Source organism: Phoca vitulina, unplaced genomic scaffold (assembly GCF_004348235.1).
Source record: "Phoca vitulina isolate PV1807 unplaced genomic scaffold, GSC_HSeal_1.0 scaffold100, whole genome shotgun sequence".
In the NCBI taxonomy this organism is placed as follows: domain Eukaryota; kingdom Metazoa; phylum Chordata; class Mammalia; order Carnivora; family Phocidae; genus Phoca; species Phoca vitulina.
The window spans coordinates 1,215,068-1,237,184 of record NW_022589803.1 but is presented as its reverse complement, the minus strand read 5'-3'; the positions used below and the strand labels follow the sequence as shown (position 1 = coordinate 1,237,184).

General features: G+C 52.1%; 1 protein-coding gene across 1 annotated transcript; it reads left to right on the top strand.

The window, feature by feature from the left end:
* The first annotated feature begins 1,890 nt into the window (after window positions 1-1,890).
* On the top strand, window positions 1,891-11,778 carry IGLL1 (immunoglobulin lambda like polypeptide 1). The gene is made up of 3 exons (XM_032397587.1): window positions 1,891-2,090; window positions 9,830-9,948; window positions 11,320-11,778. The coding sequence occupies exons 1-3, from the start codon at window positions 1,891-1,893 to the stop codon at window positions 11,637-11,639; spliced, it is 639 nt and encodes a 212-aa protein (XP_032253478.1). The 3' UTR covers window positions 11,640-11,778.
* Window positions 11,779-22,117: the final 10,339 nt, after the last annotated feature.

Below are 22,117 nucleotides of genomic sequence, written 5' to 3'. Positions count from 1 at the left end.
ACACACACACACAATGGAATACTACTCAACCATCAAAAAAATGAAATCTTGCCATTTGCAACGATGTGGTTAGAACTAGAGGATATTATGCTAAGCAAAATAAGTCAATCAGAGAGACAATTATCATGTGATCTCACTGATATGTGGAATTTAAGAAACAAAACAGAGGATCATAGGGGAAGAGAACAAAAATAAAACAAGACAAAATCAGAGAGGGAGACAAACCATAAGAGACTCTTAATTATAGGAAACAAACTGAGGGTTGCTGGAGGGGAAGTGGGTGGGGGGATGGGGTAACTGGGTGATGGACATTAAGGAGGGCATGTGATGTAATGGGCACTGGGTGTTATATAAGACTGATGAATCACTGACCTCTGCCTCTGAAACCATTAATACATTATATGTTAATTAATTGAATTTAAATTTTTTAAAAAAAGCACGTTCAGGGGTGCCTGGGTGGCTCAATTAAGTGCCTGACTTTTGGTTTCGGCTCAGGTTGTGATCTCCTGGTGATGAGATCGAGCCCCAGGTCGGCTCCATGCTCAGTGCAAAGTCCTGCTTCATATTCTCTTTCCCTCTGCCCCTACCCCCCAAAATAAAGAAATAAAATGAAATCTTTAAAAAGCATGTTCAAAGGACAAATACTATATGATTCCACATATACGAGGACCCCAGAGTCAGATTCACTGAGACGGAAAGTAGGATGGTGGGTGCGGGGGGCTGGGGAGGAAGAATGGGGAGTTACTGTGTTTCAAGCGGACAGCGTTTCAGTCTGGGAAGATGAACAAGCTCTGGAGAGGGACGGTGGTAAGGCTTGCACAACAGTGTGAATGTGCTTAACGCCACTGAATTGTACACTTAAAATGGCTAAGATGCAAACGTCATTTTACGTATATTTTACCACAGTTTTTTTAAAAAACTAAAGGGCAAAGAAGCAACTTCACATCCATTCTCTCCCAACTTGGACCTCGCCATGGTCCTGAAAGTGAGCAGAGCTGGTAGTTGCTGCCAGCCCCACCTCCCAGACGCCTGGACGCCCCGGAGGTGACCAGAGCATCCCTCCCGGGAGTGCCAGCGCAGAGGCAGGCTCTTGCCACCCCATGCGGGGGCTCGGTCCCTCTTCATTGCCGCTGCTCACCCCACACCGAAGCGGGGTTCCCGGACGGACAGTGCGTAGGCATTCGGGGAGATGGGAAAGGGGTCTCATGGAAACCATTACTGCGTGCAGTGTGCCGACGCCATGCTCATGATGGTGACCGCTGGATAAAATCTATGAGGGTGTGAGGGTGTAAGTGTGAGTGTGTGCGTGTGTGTGTCAGAGAGAGAGATGACACCCATGAGGTGCTGGACACGGTGCATTAAACCCTATTTTTATAATTGTATCATGATTCCCGAACTTGAACATCGGCTTCCTGCTAAACGACACCTGTTTCCTCCCCTGTCACCACCCCTGCCCCCAGGCTGGTCAGAACAGCAGCCCCAGCCCCAGCCCACTGAACGCAGGCAACTCCTACCCCACTGGCATTTCACTGCCTCCAGGGCCTCTCCAGTCCCAGGGGAGAGGCTCCACAGACCCAGGCGCCCTCTGAGAAGGAAGGCAGGAGCAGGTGTGGCCCACCCAGGGCCCCAGGGGCAAGACCAGGCTTGCAGCTGTGGTGGGAGACGGTTGAGCTCTGGATGCCGACCACAGCAGGGCAGTTGGCCGATGGCCCGCTGGGAGAGACCCCCTGGAGTAACAGCCATGGGCCTTGGAGAGAAGGTTCAGGCAGAGGACCGGGTCGCTTGGGCCAGGGAACACTGGGATAGCCACTGCCACCAAGAAGGCCCGGGGTACTGACTGACTCTCCTCCAGGGAGCTCAAGCCTGCAGGTCCTTTGACCCTGAGGGCAAATGAGGCCGGGGACAGGTCGGGTGGGCTCTGAGGCCCCCTGGGGGCAGAGCCCTGGCCCCAAGCCATGCTGGCCCCTGCTGCTGCTGGGCTTGGCTGTGGGTGCCCATGGTCGGCTGCCCCCACTGCCAGTAGACCCACCGAACAGCACCCCAGACCCTGGAGCCCCCGCAGGAAGCAGCTCTCGGAGCCTGTGGGACAGGTAAGGGACTGAGGGAATCATGGGGGTGAGGGAAGAGAGGGTCTTTGCAGCCAGAACTGGGACTGGGACACAGAGCGGCTATGAGGGGGACAAGAAGGACAAGGAAGAATCAGTGAGAAGGGGGGCAGCCTGGACAGACACTGGCTTTATTTAAAGTGTTGACATTTTGTCCATGGTGTATTCGTTTGCATTCATTTGTTTTAGTATTGTATTAATATATTATTTGTCTTAATTACTGAGCTTTTTGGCACTCCTAAATTTTGCACCCAAGGCTAGTGCCTCACTCACCTCACCCTGGTCTTCTGGGTAGGGAAGAAACAGGAGGCAGGGGCAGGATACCCACATGGGTGGTAAGTGCTGTGACTGGGTCAGGGTGCCCAGGCCGCCTCCTCTTAACTGATGAGCCACCTCCTTGCCCTTCCCCTGCTGGGCAGGGGCCACCCCCTGGAGCACTAGGGTGCAGGCTCCAGCCAATGCTTCTTTTCTTTTTTTAAAAAGATTTTATTTGTTCATTTGAGAGAAAGAGAGAGGGAGAGAGCACAAGCCAGGGGGAGCAGCAGAGGCAGAGGGAGAAGCAGGCTCCCCACTGAGCAGAGAGCCCAATGTGGGTCTCAATCCTAGGACCCTGGGACCATGACCTGAGCCGAAGGCAGCCACTCAACTGACTGAGCCACCCAGGCGCCCCTCCAGCCAATGCTTCTTACATCAGAGTGGGCCTTCCCTGCTGTGCCAAGGTCACCAGACCCTCAGCCAAGGACCTTCAGCCAGGGCCGCTTCCTGTGACTGACCCCCTAAGAACTCAAGCCCACCCAGGGTGCAAGCGCCTCCATGGGAAAGGCCCCTTCGAGTGTCTGTGGGGGCCACGGTCTGCCACCACTTGCTGAGTGACCCCAGGCCCTTCTCTCTGCGTGCGGTGGGAAGTCCCTGGACTAAGTGCCGAGCATCTGGGTCCACTTATGATAATGAGTGACACAACAGCACGTTCATTGTGGGCACTAATCACTTTAGGGGCAGAACATCCCTCAGCAGCCCCACAAGGCAGAGCCTGATATCATCCCCATTTTACAGATGAGGATAGAGGTCCAGAGAGCTGAGGGGATCTGCCCAATGTCACACAGCCCGTGCAGACTCCAACACGCAACCTGATGGCTGCCAGGTCTTCCCACCCCCATCTCCTAACTTGTGGGGCTGACACGTCTGCCTCTCCCAGCCTCAGTTGCCTACCTGCAAAGCGAGGGGTCCTAGTCGGGTGAGGGCCTTGTAGCCTGACACCCACCCCAAGGATGCTGGTGTTGCCATGGTGCAGGACTGGAACAGGATGAGATGCTTCTGTTCTGTATTAGCAGGCCAGCCATGAAGGGTGGGTCAGCACCTGTGGGTGTTGGGCAAGGACTGGCATCTCAGCATCCGGCAGGGCCCAGGGAAACACAAGGAGAGATGGAGCCCCCATGGGGGGTCAGGCCTTGTGCTGGGGCTGAGACCCCAGGGGAACAAGCTTTGGCCCCAATTCAAGGTCCAGCGGGAGAGGGGGCAGGTGAAGCAGCAACCACACACAAGGACAATGGCGAGGTGGTACAGGCACAGAATGCCCAGGAAGCTCCCAGTGGTCCGCAGGGCTGGAACGAGTGGGTACTGGGGCCAAGATGGTCTGAGAGAAGGCTGAACAGGTGACCAGCCCGACATGGAGGACCCATCCCTGGAGGACAGACTTCATCTGGGGCATCCTGGGGAATGTTTGCAAGGAAAGGACATGACCAGACTTGGGTGGTTGAGGGTGGGAATCCAGAGCTAGAGAGACTTTGAGGAGAGTGTGGCTGTGTCCTTGGCAGAGTGGACCGGCAGTTGGAGATTGAGGAGGTGGGAGTAACAGGAAAGAGAGGAGCCAGGATGCCCCCCTGGCTTTTTTGCTAGCCAGTTAAGAGAGCGCTGTGACTGCACCAGCCTGTCCTGCATCTTAATAAAAGGGTCCAAGAGAAGGGGTGGTCTGCAAGGCCTTGGTCTCCCCCAAGGAAGTCTACTCACTTTCCGGTCACTCAGGGCCGGTGGATGTAGAGACGATGGGCCTGAACCAAGGGAGTCACGTGCAGTCTTGAAGACAGACCGATAGACCATTTTTAGAGCAGTAAGGTGGGATGGGGGGAAATGACCAAGCTGGTTTTACAGATGAAACGCTGTTGGCCAGTGATGGGGTGTCTCCAGGCAAAGAGAATAGCAAAGGCTGAGAAGAGAGTGAGGTGCGCAGGCGCAGCAGAGATTGGGGGAGGTGAGGAGGGTGGCAGACTGCAGGGGGTTTCACGCCCCCGTGATTTTTCCTGAGGTCCTTGAGGGACTTACATAAGGGACTCTGAGTCAGATTTGTGTCTTGGGAAAATGGATCCAGCTTTTTTGACGGCAGATGAGAGCTGCAGAGAGGGGGCTGTCCACACAACGACCAAGATCACCTGTGAAATTGGCAGGTGAATTTAAAGTGATGGTGCCAGAGGTTGACGGGGGAGGACTGGGCACTGTCATGGATGGTCAGTGGGAGAAGAAATTCTTGGAACAAATGACACCATGTGTCAAGATGTATAAAAATCTGCATTCCTTTTAACCAAGTAATTCCACTTCTAGAAATTTATCTTGAGGAAATAATCAGAACTTCAGCTAAATATTGTAAGTGTGTTCAGAGGAAAAAGTAGAAAGCCCTTCAATGTCCAACAGTAAGAGAAGGTAAAATAAACTATGGTATATCCATGGAAAAGAATAATAAACTCATTTTATATATATATATGGTGACTATAGTAATGTAATAAAGATTTCTATTTTTATTTTACTTTAATTTATACAGAGTAAAATTCCCTCTTTTTGGTATAGTAGTTGTATAAATTTTAATAAAATCATAGAGTCATGTAACTACCACCACAATCAAGATAGAGAACATTTCCATCACCCCCCCAAATTTCCTTGTGTCCCTTTTGTAATCAGTCCCTTTCTCTGCCCCAACCATGGCAACCACCGATCTCTCTGGGACCCTATAGTTTTGCCTTTTCCAGACTATCATATAAATGGAATAATGCAGTATATAACCTTTCTGTAAATTAAACTTTTTATTTTGAAATCATTGTAGATTCACATGTAGTTATAAGAAACAATACAGGGGACCCCATGTCCCCTCCACCTGGCTTCCCCCAATGGTAATGCCTTGTAAAACTATAGTAAAATATCACAACCAGGATATTGACACTGATACAGTTAAGGCACAAAACATTTCCCTCACTGCAGATTCCTCATCTTGCCCTTCTATTGCCACTCCCATTTCTGTCCCTTCTAAGCCCTTTCTTTACCCGCTGACAACTACTAATTTGGTCTTCATTTCTAATTTTGTCATTTCAAGATTGTTCTATAAATGGAATCATACAATTTGTAACATTTGGTGATTAGCGTTTTACACCCAGCCTAATTTTCTGGATGTCCGTTCAGATTGTTGGGTGAATCATAGTTTGTTGGTTTTTTATAACTGAATAATAATATTCCAAGTACAGAACCTTTTGAGTCTGGCTTCTTTAGTTCAGTATAACGCCTTTGAAGTTCACCCAGGTTATTCCATTTGTCAATAGCTTGTTCCTTTCTATTGCTGAGAAGTATTCCATTTTTCAATGTATTACATTTTGTTTAGCCATTCACCAGTATAGCGTTGAACTGAAGGGGCAAAAATAGGCATCCTTGTCTTGTTCCTGACTTTGAGGGAAAAGCGTTCAGTCTTCCACCAATGAATATGATGTTCAACGTGGATTTTTCATAGATGGTTTTATAAAGTTGAGGAAGGTCCCTTCTACTCCAAGTTTTTTAAGTCTTTTGTCATGAAATTGTGTTGAATTTTGTCAAATATTTTTCTGCATCAATGGAGATGATCACATGGCTATCATCCTTCATTTTATTATTATGATATGTTATGTTGATTGATTTTCTTAAGTTGAACCACCCTTGCATTCCTGAGATAAATCCCACTTGCTGTATAATTCTTTCAATATACTGTTGGATTCGCTTTTCTAGTATTTTATTGAGCATTTTTGCATGTGTATTCATAAGGGATAGTTTGTAGTTTTCTTGTGATGTCTTTGTTGGGTTTTGAAATCAGGGTAATTCTCAAAGAATGAGTTAGGAAGTGTTCCTTTCTTTATTATTTTTCAGAAGAGTTTGTGAAGGATTGGTGTTAAATTTTCTTTAAATATTTAGTACAGGGGTGCCTGGGTGGCTCAGTCAGTTAAGTGTTTGACTCTTGGTTTTGGCTCAGGTCATGATCTCAGGGTCATGGGATCGAGCCCCACCTCAGACTCTGCGCTCAGGGCAGAGTCTGCTTGAGAGTCTCTCTCTCTCTCCCTCCCCCCCCCCCCCACCCGCTCATGTGCCTGTATGCACTCTATAAATAAATAAATAAATAAATAAATAAATAAATAAATAAATATTTTGTACATACACACATGCATACGTAAAAATATTTGGTAAGATTTTCTGGTGAAGCCTTCTCATTCTGGGCTTTTCTTTATGGGAACAGATTTTGATTACCATTTTAATCTCTTTAGTTGTTATAGGCCTGTTCAGGTTTTCTATTTCTTTTTGAGTCAGTTTAGGTTGTTAGTGTCTTTCTAGGAATTTGTTCATTTCAACTAGGTTATCTGATTTGTTGGTATTCCATTGTTCATATTATTTCCTTATAATCCTTTTCAATTTTGCATGGTGTGTAATAATGTCCCAACTTCCAGTTCTGACTTTTTTATTTATTTTTTATTTTTTTTTAAGATTTTATTTATTTATTTGACAGAGAGATATAGACAGCACAAGTAGGCAGAGTGGCAGGCAGAGGGAGAGGGAGAAGCAGACTCCCCATGGAGCAGGGAGCCCGACGCGGGGCTCGATCCCAGGACCCTGAGATCATGACCTGAGCTGAAGGCAGCCGCTTAACCGACTGAGCCACCCAGGTGCCCCCAGTTCTGACTTTTTTAAAAAAAAGATTTTATTTATTTATTTGACAGAGAGAGCAGCAGAGGCAGAGGGAGAAGCAGACTCCCTGCTGAGCAGGGGGCGCAATGTGGGATTCGATCCCAGGACCCTGGGATCATGACCTGAGCCCAAGGCAGATTGCTTAACTCACTGAGCCACCCAGGTGCCCCAGTTCTGACTTTAATAATTGGAATCTTCTCTGTTTTGTATTTGTCGATCTGGTAAAGATTTCTCAAAGCTGCTAAACTTCGAAGAACCAGCTTTTGGTTTTACTGGTTCTCCTTATTGTTTTTTATTCTCTAATTCATTTATTTCTACTCTAATCATTATTATTTCCTTCCTTCTGCTAGCTTTGGAATTAACTTGCTCTTCTTTTTCTATTTCCTTAAGGTAGACTTAAGTTATTGGTTTGAAATCTTTCTTCTTTTTTAATAGAGACTTTTTATAGCTATAAATTTTCCTTAGAACACCACTGTCACTGAATCCCATAGGTTTTAGTGTGTTGGGTTTTCTTTTCATTCATCTCAAAGTATCTTTTAATTTCACTTGTAGTTTCTTCTTTGACCCACTGGTAACTTAAGACTGTGTTGTTTATGATTTTGACTGCTCTAAATACCTCACATAAGTGGAATCATGCGGTATTTGTGCACCAACATTACACAAGGGTTCCAATTTCTCCACATCCTTACCAACACTTGTTTCCTAGTTTGTTTTTTTAATAGTAGCCATCCCAATGAGTGTGAAGTGGTATCTCATTGTAGTCCTAATTTGCATTTATCTAATGATTAGTAATATTGAGCATCTTTCATGTGCTTATTGGCCATTTGCATATGTTCTTTGGATAAATGTCTGTTCAAGTCCTTTGCCCATTTTTGAATTGGGTTGTTTGTTTTTTTCTTGTTGAGTTTTAGGAGTTCCCTATATATTCTGGATATTAACCTTTTATTACATATATGATTTGCAAATATCTTCTCTCATTCTGTGGGCTGCCTTTTTACCCTGTCAAAAGCATCATTTGATATACAAAATTTTGACGTTTTCATGAAATCCAACTTGTCTAGTTTTTCTTTTGTTGCCTGTGCCTTCAGTGTCATATCCAAGAAATCACTGCCAGTCCAATGTTGTAAAGCTTTTGTCCTATGTTTTCTTCTAAGAGTTTCATTGTTTTAGCTCTTATATTTATGCCTTGCATCCATTTTGAGTTTATTTCTGTATATAATGTTAGGTAAGAGTCCAACTTCATTCTTCTGCATGTGAATATCTATGTTTCCTAGCACCATTTATTGATAAGACTGTCCTTTCCCCCATTGAATGGTCTTGGCACCCTTGTCAAAAATCATTTCATTGTATGTGTGAGAGTTTATTTCTGGGCTCTCTGTTCTATTCCATTGGTCTGTATTTATGTCAATACCACACTGTCTTGATTATTGTAGCTTTATAGTAAGTCTCAAAGCCTTGTGGTGTCATTTCTCCAACTTTGTTCTTTCCTTTCAATATTGTGTTAGCTATTCTGAGTCCTTTGCCCCACTATATAAACTTTAGAATCAGTTTGCCAATATCAACAAAATAATTTGCTGGGAATTTGATTGGGATTGCTTTGAAGCTACAGATCTGGCCTGAGGCTTGGGTAGTGAGAGCATTCATGGTCACATGTGACAAGATGAAGACAGAAAAAAGAGCTGGGTTGGGGGGAAGGTGGTCAATCTCACTTGGATATGGTGAGTTTGAGATTCCTGTTGAACATCCAGCTGGAGATGGTCAGTAGGCAATTTAGGGAGAGTCAAGGAGAGGGTTTAGAGCTGGACTAGACTTGAACCTCACCAAATGGGCAGTAGTGGGAATCCACAATATAGGAAGATGGCAAAGAAGGAGGACCCAGGGTGCCGATCTGGGAGTCAGCTGCCATGCATGGGCAGGGGTGAAAGAGAAGTCAGGGGAGGAGAATGGGAGGTCTCAGGTACCAAAAGGAAGAGAGTCACTGAAAACAGAGGCTGATTCTATGTTGCATCCCGTAAAGACATAATGTACAACAGGAACTGGGGAACTGCCCAGGAAGAGGGCCTTGTTGGCCCTGACTTGAGAGCTTTCAGGAAGAGATGGAGATGAACGCCAGGGAGGCCCTCCATGTCCCAGCATATGAAACAGTGTCTGGAGCTACTTTCGGATGGATAGATGGGTGAGTGGATGGATGGATGGATGATGGATGATGGATGGATGAACACACGGACAGATGCACAGACAGGTGGACAGAAAAACAGTGGTCTGAGAGATCACAGAAAGCTTCATCAAAGAGGTGGGATTGCATTGTGACTTGATGTGTAGAGAAAAAGTGGGCGGTCTACACATGGGAGTACAATGAGTCAGGAATGACCCAGTCCCAGACCAGTAGGTGCAGGAAGGAAGCCACCTGGCTGGACCATGGGAAATTGTAGGAGAGGAACCCTCGGAAGCTCTAAATGAGGCCATCAGGCAGGTCTGAGCCAGTTCAGGACTCGCTCTGCCACACCACATGAGAGGACGAGGCACCCAGGGATTTACTAAACACCTACTCCATGCAGTGTCACCATCAGACTGAGGATTAGGAGGTGACCAGGACAGCCTTGGAAAGGGGGGAAATATACAAGACATGGGTAGAGCCTGCCTCAATCAGGGGGCTGGGCATGGGGACACCTCTGGGCTGTGGGCTCATCCAGGTGTGCCACAGCCTCTAGGAGGCTGGCTGCCCAGCCCCACCTGCTACAGCCTTATGCCCATCACAGGTTCCTGTTCTGGCCCGGTCCCCAGGGGGCAGGCCCCAGGTGCTGGCCTGGTGGGTTTTGGCCCGAAACTCAGTCATCCTGGTTTGTTTTCAGTGAAGGAACCCAGCTCACCGTCCTAGGTAAGTGGCTCTCACCACATTTCCTAACCTGCCCCACCCCTCTGTTGTCTTGGGAAAGTTACTTTTCTTTGGGGGCTGCTCCCTGTCTGCCCTCCCAGCCTTAAGGACTGACCTTCTAGCAGATCTGTGGGATCTGGGGGAAGTGGATTGGTCTCGGGGAAACCAGCAGGAAGGACCCCAATGGTACAAGCATTTACCTTTAGAATCTGACGATTGAATGTGTCCAGATTCCAGGGCCCTAGGCTAGGGGTGGGTGATCCAAAAATGGGGGCTCCTTCCCTTCTTCCAGGGCAGACACCTGTGTGGGGTCCGAGGCTGGTTCTGACTAGGGGCACTGGGGTAGCCTTAGAGAGTCCCTTGGGGTCTTGGCTGCAGGCTTGATGCCCATCCAGGCTAGGAGGACCACACAGGAGGCTGGGGACATGGCTGGAGCTGTGAGCCCAGCCTCTGGACACACAGAGGGGCAGCCAAAGGGGAGGCCCATGGGAGGGGGACAGAACAGTCTGGTTTGCTCTAGGCTGAAGTGCTGAGGGCCTCTGCTAGGCCGTGGGACATGGAGACAGAGACACGAGCAATGCAGGGCAAGGTGACCAGAAACACAGCCCTCCCAGGATGTTGGTCAGAAGGGAGCAGGTACCATGGGGCAGAGTCTTACCTGTCCCTGGAGCCCTATAATCCCCAGGTGTCTCACCTGTCCAAGGGGTGGCCTCCTGCCTTCCTCAAAGGGTACTTTAGACTCAGAAGATGACAAAGTGGGAAGTGAGTGGGGGCTCAGAGCTACACAGCTGCCCCTTAAAGTCAGGAATCATCAGAAGTGCTGAGGTGGCCATGGGGCCACCCTGCCTGTCGTCTGCAGGGAGTAGCCCCAAGAAGGCTGCAGAAGTGAAGGGTCCTGTGGTCAGGGCAGGAGAGATGTGGGAGATGGCAGAGCCTTGGAGTACCCAGCCTTCCCAGGAGGCAGGGACAGAGCTATTCCTGAGGGGGACAGGGGCTCCTTGCCCCACCAGGTGCAGGGCTCGGGACCTCCATACATACCGTCAGAGTTGTCCTGGCAGGGTGGGTAGGGGACTCCAGTTCACAGGGGAAGCACCTGGATCCAGAAGAATGAAGTGATATGGGGCCCAGATACGGGGCTGAGGAGGAAACTGAGGCTGCAGATGCACCTCTCACACTTCTGGGAGAGGTGACATGGAAGAGCTGCTGGGAGCATGGGGGGCTGCTTGCTGTCCAGGGCTGGAGTGGTAAGGAGGATCCCCTGGGTGAACAAACATGGTCACCATGGGAACAGTCACAGAAGCTGTAGATAAGGGAAGGGCTGCCCAACACCGGGACTCTCCCTGCATCTCTCCACTCTCTCCTCTGTCCACACAGATCAGCCCAAGTCTGCGCCCTTGGTCATGCTCTTCCTGTCATTCTCTGAGGAACTCGGCGCCAACGAGGCCACCCTGGTGTGCCTTGTCAGTGACTTCTACCCCAGCGGCGTGACGGTGGCCTGGAAGGCAGATGGCATCACCGTCACCCAGGGCGTGGAGACCACCAAGCCCTCCAAACAGAGCAACAACAAGTACGCGGCCAGCAGCTACCTGAGCCTGACGCCTGCCAAGTGGAAATCATACAGCAGCGTCAGCTGCCTGGTCACGCACGAGGGGAGAACCGTGGAGAAGAAGGTGGTCCCCGCAGAGTGCTCTTAGGTCCCCGACACCCTCCCACACCCAAGGGGGCCTGGAGCCACAGGACCTCCGGGCGGATCTGCCCTCCCAGCAGGGTCACCCCAGCCCTTCTCGCTGCACCCGCTTGACACTCAATAAAATGTCCTTTATTCAATCAGAAATCGTGCTCTCTGCTCATTGCACTTCTAACACTTTGTGCCCTGAACACGACCGTCTTTAGGGGTGATCATCAATCTTTTGCCTTTGGGGGAAAGGAGTCTGCAAGGGCATCCTCATGGTTTTGGGAGGGCTAGTTTTACTCTCACCCACAATGGCCATAGAATATTCCAGAGCAGGAGATCTGAACAGCAGAACCAAGATAGACCATCCTCCTCAATATCTCTTTACTTGCCCTTCTTATGGGGGCCACATCAGTCACCAACAGTACCAAAGCCCACTGCTCTTGGTTCCCCATGGACTCCTGGATAATGTCTGAGCTCCTCCCTGGACCGGGAGCCTCACCATCTGGTACAAGCCCCCCTCAGAGATGTTCACTCTCCTTTCCTTTATGCCACCACTCACTGCCATGTTTTCTCTGGTTTCCGACCCGATATGGGCATTCCCTATCGTCACAACCTAGAGCATAGGGGACCCCCTGCTCCTGCCTCCCCAGTGACACTGTCCTGTGCCCCTCCCACAGACGTCTCTGTCACACTCACTACAGGACCCTCAGTCCCTCGACCCTAGCCATTCAATCCCACGCTCCCACTGAGGGCTCCTCCTCCCACGTGTGTCATGGGGGCCCCAGCTGCATTCAAGGTCCTTGGGAGGCAGGAACCCTGTAGAGTCCAATCCATCACTGACCCACCACAAGCACTAACCCAAAATGTCCATGCATAGTCACTGTCAATGTCAAGTTTACGTTCTGGACTGTGCCCTGGACAACTGTGGACTGTGAACTGGTTCACCTTCTTAGGAGTTGGGAATGGGCCCTGAGAACCAGGAAGACTGCCGTGCGGGGAGCTAGCTCAGGGTGGCGGGTCCAGGCTCCGCGTCCCACACACAGACTGGGCACATACACACACACGATCAAGTTGTATGCACACGCTAGTACACACATGTACATGCTATTGCACGCACGGCCGTGTGGGGCCTGTGCCTAGGACGTGTGGTAGCATCCAGAACCCTCCACGGGCCTCAGCTCAGCAGAGGGCACAGGCCCCATCATGTCTGTGTTGGAAACAGGACTGTCAGTTCTTCCAGGTGACATTCCCCCAGCAAGCCGAGCCACAGACCGAGCTCCTTCCAGGAAGTTACCTGGGATGTGATATGTCACTCAGACATTCCCTCCTACCCCTCCATGGCTGGGGATGCGGGGAAGTTCACCCCACAAGGAACTGAAGATGCGGGGGGAGGGGGCCCCCTCTCAAGCTCCCATGGGCCAGACCAGCCCCCACAAAGAGGAGGCTGGACTTTGAGGCTCCCAAGCAGCTGCAGGTGGGCCTGGGTCAGGGAGTGGGGGGTGCCCGGGGTGACAGAGGGTTGTGTTCGAGGCTGTATCACCGTGTTACGTGTTCAGTAGAGGGACCCAGTTGACTGTGCTTTCTCTCTCTTTGGCGACCAAAGTGAAATTTGGATTTGAATTTCTCTCCATTCAGTCTAGGACTGGGATCTGAATCGCTCTGACATTCTGGAAACTTCACCTTCTTGTCTGGCCATCTCAACCCCTGTAGCCTATTCCTGCTCTGAAGCATCTGGTGGGGACAGGATGGGCCAGTTCCAGTGACCCCCCCCATACACACCCTTCCTCGCTGTGACTCAGAGCTGCTTCTCCAGTTCACCATCTCCTCTGGCCTCTGGGATAGTAGGAATCCTTAGTTTTCCTTATGGGGTAGTTTCATTCTTACCCAGAATAGCCCAGAGAATATTCCAGAATAGAAGGTAGGCCAGCAGGACAGGACAGCCCATCCTCTGCTCCCTCCCTATATTTATCCTTCTTGTGCGGACCATGTCCACCCCGAGCAGTCTTGGGGACCATTGTCCATGGTTCCCCATGGCCTCCTGGTTAATGGCTAAGCTCCTCCCTGGAATCCTGGGGTCTCACTGGCTGGGACTGTGAGGCAAGAAGCCTCTCCTTGGAAGGGAGGAGAGCCTGAAAGATAGATACCGTGTTAAAGACAGACAGACCAAGCCAGCCAGACAGAAGCCCTATATGAAGATACTAGGGAGAGTTACCTGGGGGGGAACTCAGACCGATGCTGGAGGACGGATGGATTTCTCAAGAAGCTCTAAGGTCTCAAGGCTGATGCCAGCCAGGAACAGGGCGGCTCAGGGGTGGGATGGCGAGTTTTGAGGACAGGTGAACCTGCAGAGGGACTGAGACCAAAGAGGGTGCCAGGGCTCCCCTGATTCGGGCATTGGGATGCTCCCGACAGACCTGGGGGGCTCTTGCCAGGGCTCATGCCTGTCAACCCCAGCCCTGCTCCCAGCACCCAATCAGCTCTCAATAAAATGTCCTTTTGTCAATCAGAAATCATGCTCTCTGCTAATTCTTTTTTGGCCTCATATTTAATTTGCAGCCTCTCCAGGATTCTCAGGGTGAGATGCATGGGATCCTAGGCACCCAATAGGAAAGTAGCCCAAGAGGAGAGGCTTACAGTCTCCCTGGGGCATCTCCCAGAAAATTGGCCGGGACATGAGGAGTATGGTCACTAGAACCTCAGTCCCTCTGTCCTGTCCTTCCACCATTCCTCCTCCCGCACAGAACCATGCCCACTCCCTGCTATCTCTCTGGTCGGAGGGGCCATGGCTGGTGACCTCCAGATAAGCCCTCCCTCCCTGACCTTGTGGGGACCGTCTACACCCTGGTGTCCTCTCTTTCCTCAGCCTGGAAACCCTGCTCTGGCCTGGAACCCCTCCACTCCTGGCCCTCGCCCCCCATATGCCCTCCGCCCCCCACCCCGCCCAGCTCAGCTTCTGCCCACCTTTACCCCCTCCCTGTCACTCCCTCAGGCTGGACCACCCATGAGGTTCAGGACACCCCAGTAGCTCGGCTTCACAGGCTCTTGAATCTGGGGGCCACTTCGATTCCTCACCGGATGGCAGGCTCAGAGATGTGAGAGGAATAGGAGGAAGCCAGGAAGGAAACTGTCGCAACTGGGGGGGGGGGGGTTGGGCACAAGCAAAATAAGCTCTGAGCTCCCCAGGAACCAGTGCAAGGAGGGAAATAGGTGCCCCACAAGTCCTCTGGAAAGGACACCCTGCTGGAGGGAAACTGGTGTCTCAATGCTGAGGCCAGGCGTCTTGTACCATAATAAAAAGTGAGGACCTGTTTCACCCGAGACCTCCCCTTTGATGGGACTCGGGCTCTCACACGCACACATATAACCACCCGGCAGCCTCAGGATACGGCAATGACCATGAGGACGCTACCGCTGCTTCTGCCTGGGGAGCCCCCCCGCCCTGTGTTCCTGTCTCCGTTACCACCAGGCCACCATGGCCCCACGGGGAGGGGATGGCTACCTACTTACAGTCCCCTGATTTGGCCCAGTGCGGCCCAGCCAGGCAAGCTCCTGCCCCTGGATCCAGAGTGGACCCTTGGCGCCAAGTCACAGCGCCCTGCACCCACTGCGCGTCCAGCCCACGCCCCCTCTGCCTGATGGCCCCTTGGGTATTCGGGGCCTGTGCGCCACTGTCCCGCTCGTGCCCCAGCTCTGCCAAAGAAAGATGGGGAACTGTCTCAGATGTGTGGCTCAGAAAGTCACCTGCCATCTTCTGGCGGAGGGGAAGGCATCATTTATTCCGAATTCTCTCCACCCAACCCTGGAAGTCACTGGGAAAAGCAGGGTCTATCTGGGGACTTTCTGGGTGGCGCCATGGGGCTCCGGGGGCCTGGGGTTCCGGCCGCTCTAGGACATGAGGGGTGGCGAGTGGACCCGGCCCCAGCACCCTCAGCCCTTTGTGCTGGGCCGCTGGGCTCCCGCTCCCCCCTGCACTCTGGGGGGCTACAGGGGGTAGGTCAGGTGTGTCACTGTGGGCGGTGGCCACGGACAGGTTGACGGTGACCCCCTGGCTGAGTGCTGCTTGAGGCTCGTGCTTTACCTCACGTGACGCGCAGACCAGCCCGGGAGGCAGGCGCTAGTGCCCCCACCCCTCACAGATGAGGGGCACTGAGGCTCCCCGAGCACCGGCAGCCTGCTGAGGTCCAGGTGGTCAGAGCCACAGAGAGGGTGGGCACCCAGGCCACTCCCTCAGCCCGAGGTCACCCTCCTTCCTGAAGAGATCATGAGAGTACCAAGCCGGGAGAAGGTGCTGAGCACACAGACCCCCCCCTCTCCAGAGATCGGAGCTATCCTTAAGGACCTGTGGGGGGGGCAGATCTGGGCTCCTTGGCCCTCTGGTCTCAGATGGTGAGGAAAAGATCAGCACTGGAAGGTGGTGAGTGCGGCAGCGGGCGTGTCCCTGTGTGTGTCTGAGTGTGTGTGCGCACGCGCGTCTGGAGCTGCGGGTGTGCCCGGCTGTGAGCGTGCTGTGCGGGGTTGTGCCTATCCCTCTGCACCTCACGGACAGCCTCTCAGGGAGCAGGGTCAGTGAGAGAGCTCCGCACACTGGGAGCGGCCCCTCTGTACCACAGCCACGGACCCAGGGGTCTTCCCCCACCCCCTCCTTCTACTAGACCCGCAGGCTCAGGGAGGTGCTGGCCACTTCCTGACCGTCTCCAGAGGCCTCCTCCCTCTGACTTTCAAGTTCCCAGGGCAGGCTCCACACTCCTGTCCTCTCAGCCAGGGGGTGCCTCAGCAGGCCCACAACCCTCCAGCATGCTGAGTCTGAGCTCCCCCGGAGACCTGAGATCTGAGGGGGTCAGAGCCTGTCAGCCGGCCCCTCGAGGGCCACAGACTCCTGAACAAAGCAGAGGCAGGTGTTGTGTGCCCATTTCACAGACGAGAGAGCTGAGGCAGCACAGCCCCGTGCCTTGGCAGAGGCACCTCGATGGGACCCGCAGTCCCCCGGCTGACCTCACCAGGGGCCACACCCGGTGGTCACCATGGGGTTCCTGGTCTCCGTGGGCCCCACCCAGAGCCCCCGGGTGTGAGCTCACACCAGCCCAGGCCCTGAGAGACCCGGGTGTGACCCGGACTCTATTTCCCACCCAGTGACAGTACAGCGTGTGTGGGGACCGACAAGGGGCAGGTCCTCTGGCAGCCCTGTCCCCAGGAATCCAGCAGGAATCAGGGAGAATGTCTTGAGGAACCAGAACAGGGCCCAGGGACAGGGCTGGGTGACTTTTGTCACAGAGCTGGGGTCATCCGACGCCCCTGTGTCCACTCTAGGGACAGAGTAGCTGATGGTCAGCATGACCCACCAGGGCACACCTTTGTCATCACACCCTCTTCCTGTGGCCACATGAACACCCTTGACTTGGCCCCAGGTCCCTCCTGCTCTTCAGCGTCCAGCCCAGGGACATCTGATGTCAGGGCTGACGGCTACTGAGGGGCCACTGAGTATCCACTGTTCCCCTTTGCTTTGTGGTCCGGAGCCTGGACCAGCCATGTGTCCTCACCAGGTGCCCATCCTTCGTGGGGAGATGTGGGGTCTCCCGACCACCCTGGGAGGAGAGAGGAAGCTGCGGCCAGACCCGGCCTGACTCCCAGCAGAGGACAGAAAGGCTGCCGTGGGCCAGGCGGTGGGGCGTGGCTCTCTGAGGGAAGGGGTGCTGGGCCCGGGGCCGCAGGGCTGGGGAAGGTGGGACCCCAGACCAGCCAGGGGAGCCCCATCCTCAGGGGTCCCTAGTCAGACAGGGGCTCCAGTTCAGTTCTAGTGTGAAAGGTGAACCTTCCCAATCGCTGCCGGGGGAACACAGAAGCACAGTTGTCCCTCAAGAGACTGGCCAGTCACTCATCTGACCACCCACCCCTCCATCCATGAACCCTCCCTGAGGCCTCCTGGGGCCTGGCTTGTGTGGGGCTCTTGGTTCCTTGTGCCCCGGGCAAGGTGGCGCTGGTCCAGCTGAGGCCAAAATGAGACCTGGAATGTGCTTCTTTACCCCAGGAAGAGGGCGCTGTGGCGCTGGGGTGCTCTGGGGAGACTTTTCCAGGCATGTGCTGGAGCTCATGGCACTGAGACCGCTGTAAGGAAGACAAGGGTGGGCGTTCTAGGGGTCCTGAGTAGTCAGCAAAGGTTGCCTGGCAGCAGCAGTGACTTCGGTAACCTCAAAACAGGACCTGGGAGCCGGACCCCCAAGGCTGGAAGGACAGAGGTAGGGAGGGCATCCTGGGGGGGGGGGCAGCATGAGCAAAGGCGCAGAGGGGGACCGTAGCACCCCTCAGCTGGTGCTCTCCAGCCCCACTGAAGCCCCCTGACTCCTCCACCTTGAAGACCCGAGACTCCTGTCTTCCATGCCACCTGGCCCGCCATCCTGCTCACCACCCAGAAAGCCCCTGGATTCTGTGCCACGCGGCTGGGTCCTGCCCTGGGGAGGAAAGAGAATCAGACCCAGACAGTGACCACGGGGCAGGGGATGCTGGAGAGCCGGCCAGGGCGGGGTCGCAGGGGCATGCAGGAGTTCTCCGGGGTGGACGAGTGGTCAGTGCCGCACGTAGGGGACAGCAGGGCGAGGGCCTGAACGCGCATGCTGAGCCCAGCCGGCAGACTGGAGTGTGCAGAGCCCTGGAGCCTAGCAGAGGGGCAGGGGCAGGGCCCTGAAGGCCTCAGCACTGACTAGATCCTTGATTCCAAAATCAACTGATCCCTGAGACCCTAGTGAGTGGCCTATTGTCCCTGTAGCACTTACAAAACATGGGGACACGTGGTATTCAGCTGAGCCACTCAGGGATTCTGTGAGGCTGACAACCAGGATCATCATCCCATTTCACCGGTAGGGAAACTGAGGCTCAAAATGGTTAACCTCCCAGAGTGAGCTGGAGCAGTGCCTGCATGTCCCGACTCCCAGCCTGGGGCCTCCCATCTGATGGAGGGGAAGACTGAGGCCAGCAGAGGACGGGGAGAGCTGCTCTCTGCCAGGGCCCAGACATGCTCACGGGGGGTGACCTCCCTCTATCATCCTGCGGCCCCAACTCCCTTTCAGGGGTGCAGAAAGGAGGCCCAAGAGTGGACATCAGGCGGAGCCAGGACGGCAGACCCCTGAGAGGAGAGAGGGCCAGCCTCCCACAGCTCCCACTTGTGGTGGGAGCCCAGACCCCAGGGTCCCCACCCACACACAACCCTTCTCCGCCCTTGACCTTGGGTGATTTGCGTCCCTTCTGTGGGCCTCAGTTTCCTCGTCTGTACAAGGGGGAGCTAACTCGTCTGTCCCCCACAGGGTGGGTGTGGGGATTCAAGCCTGTGACGTGCCTGACCCATGGTGACCCTCAGCAACCACCAGCTATTGCTGTCATCTCCTGGGCTCTTGCCCAGGGGACACCTCTGACATGCTCTGTGACCCTGGGCAAGTTGCTTCCCCTTTCTGCACCCCAGCCTTCCCTTCTGCTCAAGGAGAGCTGGGTGAGAGGTTCCAAGGGCCAGCCTGCCAGGAACCCATAAGATTCCTAAATGACGGCATTGGGCAAGGAGGCCCTGGGCCTGCAGGGGCCTTGAAGTCTGAAGGAGAAGGGGATTGGGCTGAGTTGCCTTCCCCAACCCTGGTGGCCTTGCTTCCCACCCCTGGGAACCCCCAGGCTAAAGTTAATCCTAACTTTGACCTAAACCAGAACTCAAGGTGATAAATGGGGAGAAGTAAGGGGAAGAGAAACTGAGCCCATGGTCAGCGGGGCGTGGAACAGGTGACAAACACAGCCAGGTGTGGCCCGGGAAGAGGACACAGCAGACTCAGGGCTATAGCTGGATGTTTGTGTGGCTCACAGGAGGGAGTAGAAGAGCCCTCCCCCTACAGCCAGCCCCCTCCCCCACCCCACCTGGGCCTGGTGCTACCCCCTGGCTGCCTCCCTGAGCGCCACTCTGAATCCCGGAATCCTGGAGGCCCGGACCTCAGGGACTCTCACCTTCTCCTTCCAGGACCCTCACTGACAAAGGAAAAGCTACTGCCCGCATGGGGTGCAGCCCCTTCCTGGGTCTGCAGACTCTTTATCTCATCCTTGGCTCAGTACCTGGGAACTGCAAGGCTCCCAGTAGACAGTGTGAATGAGGGAAGGAAGGAAGAGATGGGTGAGCAGATAGATGTGTGTGGGGGTGAATGATTGATGGATGTGTGGGTGGATGGATGGATGGATAGGTGGGTGGGTGGGTGTGTGAACAGATGGAGAGATAAGTGGATGCTTGATGGATATGTGGGTGGATGGGTGGATGTGTGGATGGAGGAGGGATAGATGGATGATTAATGGATAGGTAGATTAATAGGTAGAGCGGGTGGATTGGTGGGTTCATGGATAGGTTAGTAATTTGATGTGTAAATGGATGGACAGATAGTTGGGTGGAAGGGCAGATCCATCCTGGCAGTTCTGTGCAAAGTGACTGAACCCGACACTTGGGTTCTGATGCTGATGCTGATGCTAACTTGAGTGTGACCTTGGGGCTGTCATTACCTTAATGTCTCTAAGCCTTGTCCACTCACGGGCAACAAAGTTGTGGGTCAGTACCTGCCCTGCCCACCTCACCAGCTCAGCTGCTGGGTAGTCAGCTGAAAGGATAGACAGGCATGAAGGTGCTTTAGGAACCGTAGAGGGCTTCCCAGGTACACTCTTGGTGTGGAAGGACCTTGCAGGTCATTGAGCTGACTCCTCCCTCCCCCCCTCGAGTTGGATCACAGCTTGTGGGAAGAGCCTGAGCTTGGAGCCAAGACAGACCTGCGTTCTAGTCCTGACTACATCACTTTCCAAGTGTGTGACCTTGAGCAGGTGACTGAGACCATATACTAGTACCAAACAAAATAGACTTTGGGACAAAAATTATTACAAGAGACAAAGAAAAAATATTATATTTTGATAAAAGGATCAATCTGCAAGGAAATATAACAATTAACATATATGCATCTAACTGCAGAGCCCCAAAATCTATGAAGCAAGAACTGATATAACTAAAGGGAGAAATAGACAGTTCTACAACCATAGTTGGAGAATTCTATACTCCACTATCAATAATGGATAGAACGTCTAGACAGAGGATTAATAAGAACGTAGAGGAGCGGCGCCTGGGTGGCTCAGTTGGTTAAGTGTCCGACTTTTGATATCGGCTCAGGTCATGATCTTAGATCCCCACGTGGGGCTACACTACATGCTGGGCATGAAGCCTGCTTAGATTCTCTCTGCCCCTCCCCCGCTTTCTCTCTTAAAAAAAAGAACATAGAGGAACTACATACATTATAAAACACATCTAATAATACATATCTAATAACTACAAACCTAACAAAAATCTATAGAACATCCATCCAACAATAGAACATACATTTTTCTCAAGTGCACATGGAACATTCTCCAGAATAGACTATTTGTTAAGTTATAAAATAAATCTCATTAACTTAAAAGAATTAAAATAATACAAAGTATCTTCTCTGACTTCCTTGGAATAAAACTAGAAATAAATAATACAAGGACATTTTGTGAATTCACAGATATGTGGAAAGTAAACAACACACTCCTAAGTCATCAGTGGGTCAAAGAAAAAAATCACAAGTGATATTGAAAATACTTTGGGATGAGTAAAAATAAAAGCCTAAGCTGAGATCATGACCTGAGGCAAAACCAAGGTTGGCCGCTTAACCAACTAAGCCACCCAGGTGCCCCAGTCATTTGTATTTCTACGCACTAGCAATGAGCAATCTCAAAAAGGAAATTAAGACAATTCCAGGACACCTGGGTGGCTCAGATGGTTAAGTGTCTGCCTTTGGCTCAGGTCATGATCCCAGGGTCCTGGGATCGAGCCCCGCGTCGGACTCCCTGCTCCGCGGGGAGCCTGCTTCTCCCTCTCCCACTCCCCCTGCTTGTGTTCCCTCTCTCTCTGTGTCTCTCTCTGTCAAATAAATAAAATAAAATCTTAAAAAAAAAGACAATTCCATTTACAATAACATCAGAAAGAATACTTATGAATACATTTAACCAAGCAGGTGTGAAGTTTGTACACCGAAAACTATTGCTGAACGTTGCTGAAAGAGATTTGAAGAGACCTAAATAAATGGAAAGACCTTCCATCCAATCTGTTTGTGGATTGGAGACTTGCTATTGTCAAGATGGCAATACTTCCCAAACTGCTCTGCGGGTTTAACAACCCTACTCCAATCCCAGTGGCCTTTTCCACTATGGAAATGGAAAAGCTGATCCTGAAACTCATATGGAAATGCAAGGACCCTGAAGACCCCCCAAAAATGAAAAAATAAAAATAAATAAATCTTAAAAAAGAAGAACAAAGCTGGAGGGCTCACACTTTCCAATCTCAAAGCTTACTAAAAGCTACAGGAACCAAAACCACACAGTACTGGCGCGAGGATCAATGCGATGGAATCAAGAGTCTGGAAAGAAAACTGCACCTGTGGCCCCTAATTGCTTTCAAACACTTCACCTTTTTGAGCAGTT

Excerpts from the sequence above, each read along its gene's own strand:
- IGLL1 (XM_032397587.1), top strand. The coding sequence starts at position 1,891 with ATGAGGCCGGGGACAGGTCGGGTGGGCTCTGAGGCCCCCTGGGGGCAG. Across the intron at positions 2,091-9,829 it reads TCTCGGAGCCTGTGGGACAG|GTTCCTGTTCTGGCCCGGTC; the intron begins GTAAGGGACTGA and ends TGCCCATCACAG. Across the intron at positions 9,949-11,319 it reads AACCCAGCTCACCGTCCTAG|ATCAGCCCAAGTCTGCGCCC; the intron begins GTAAGTGGCTCT and ends CTGTCCACACAG.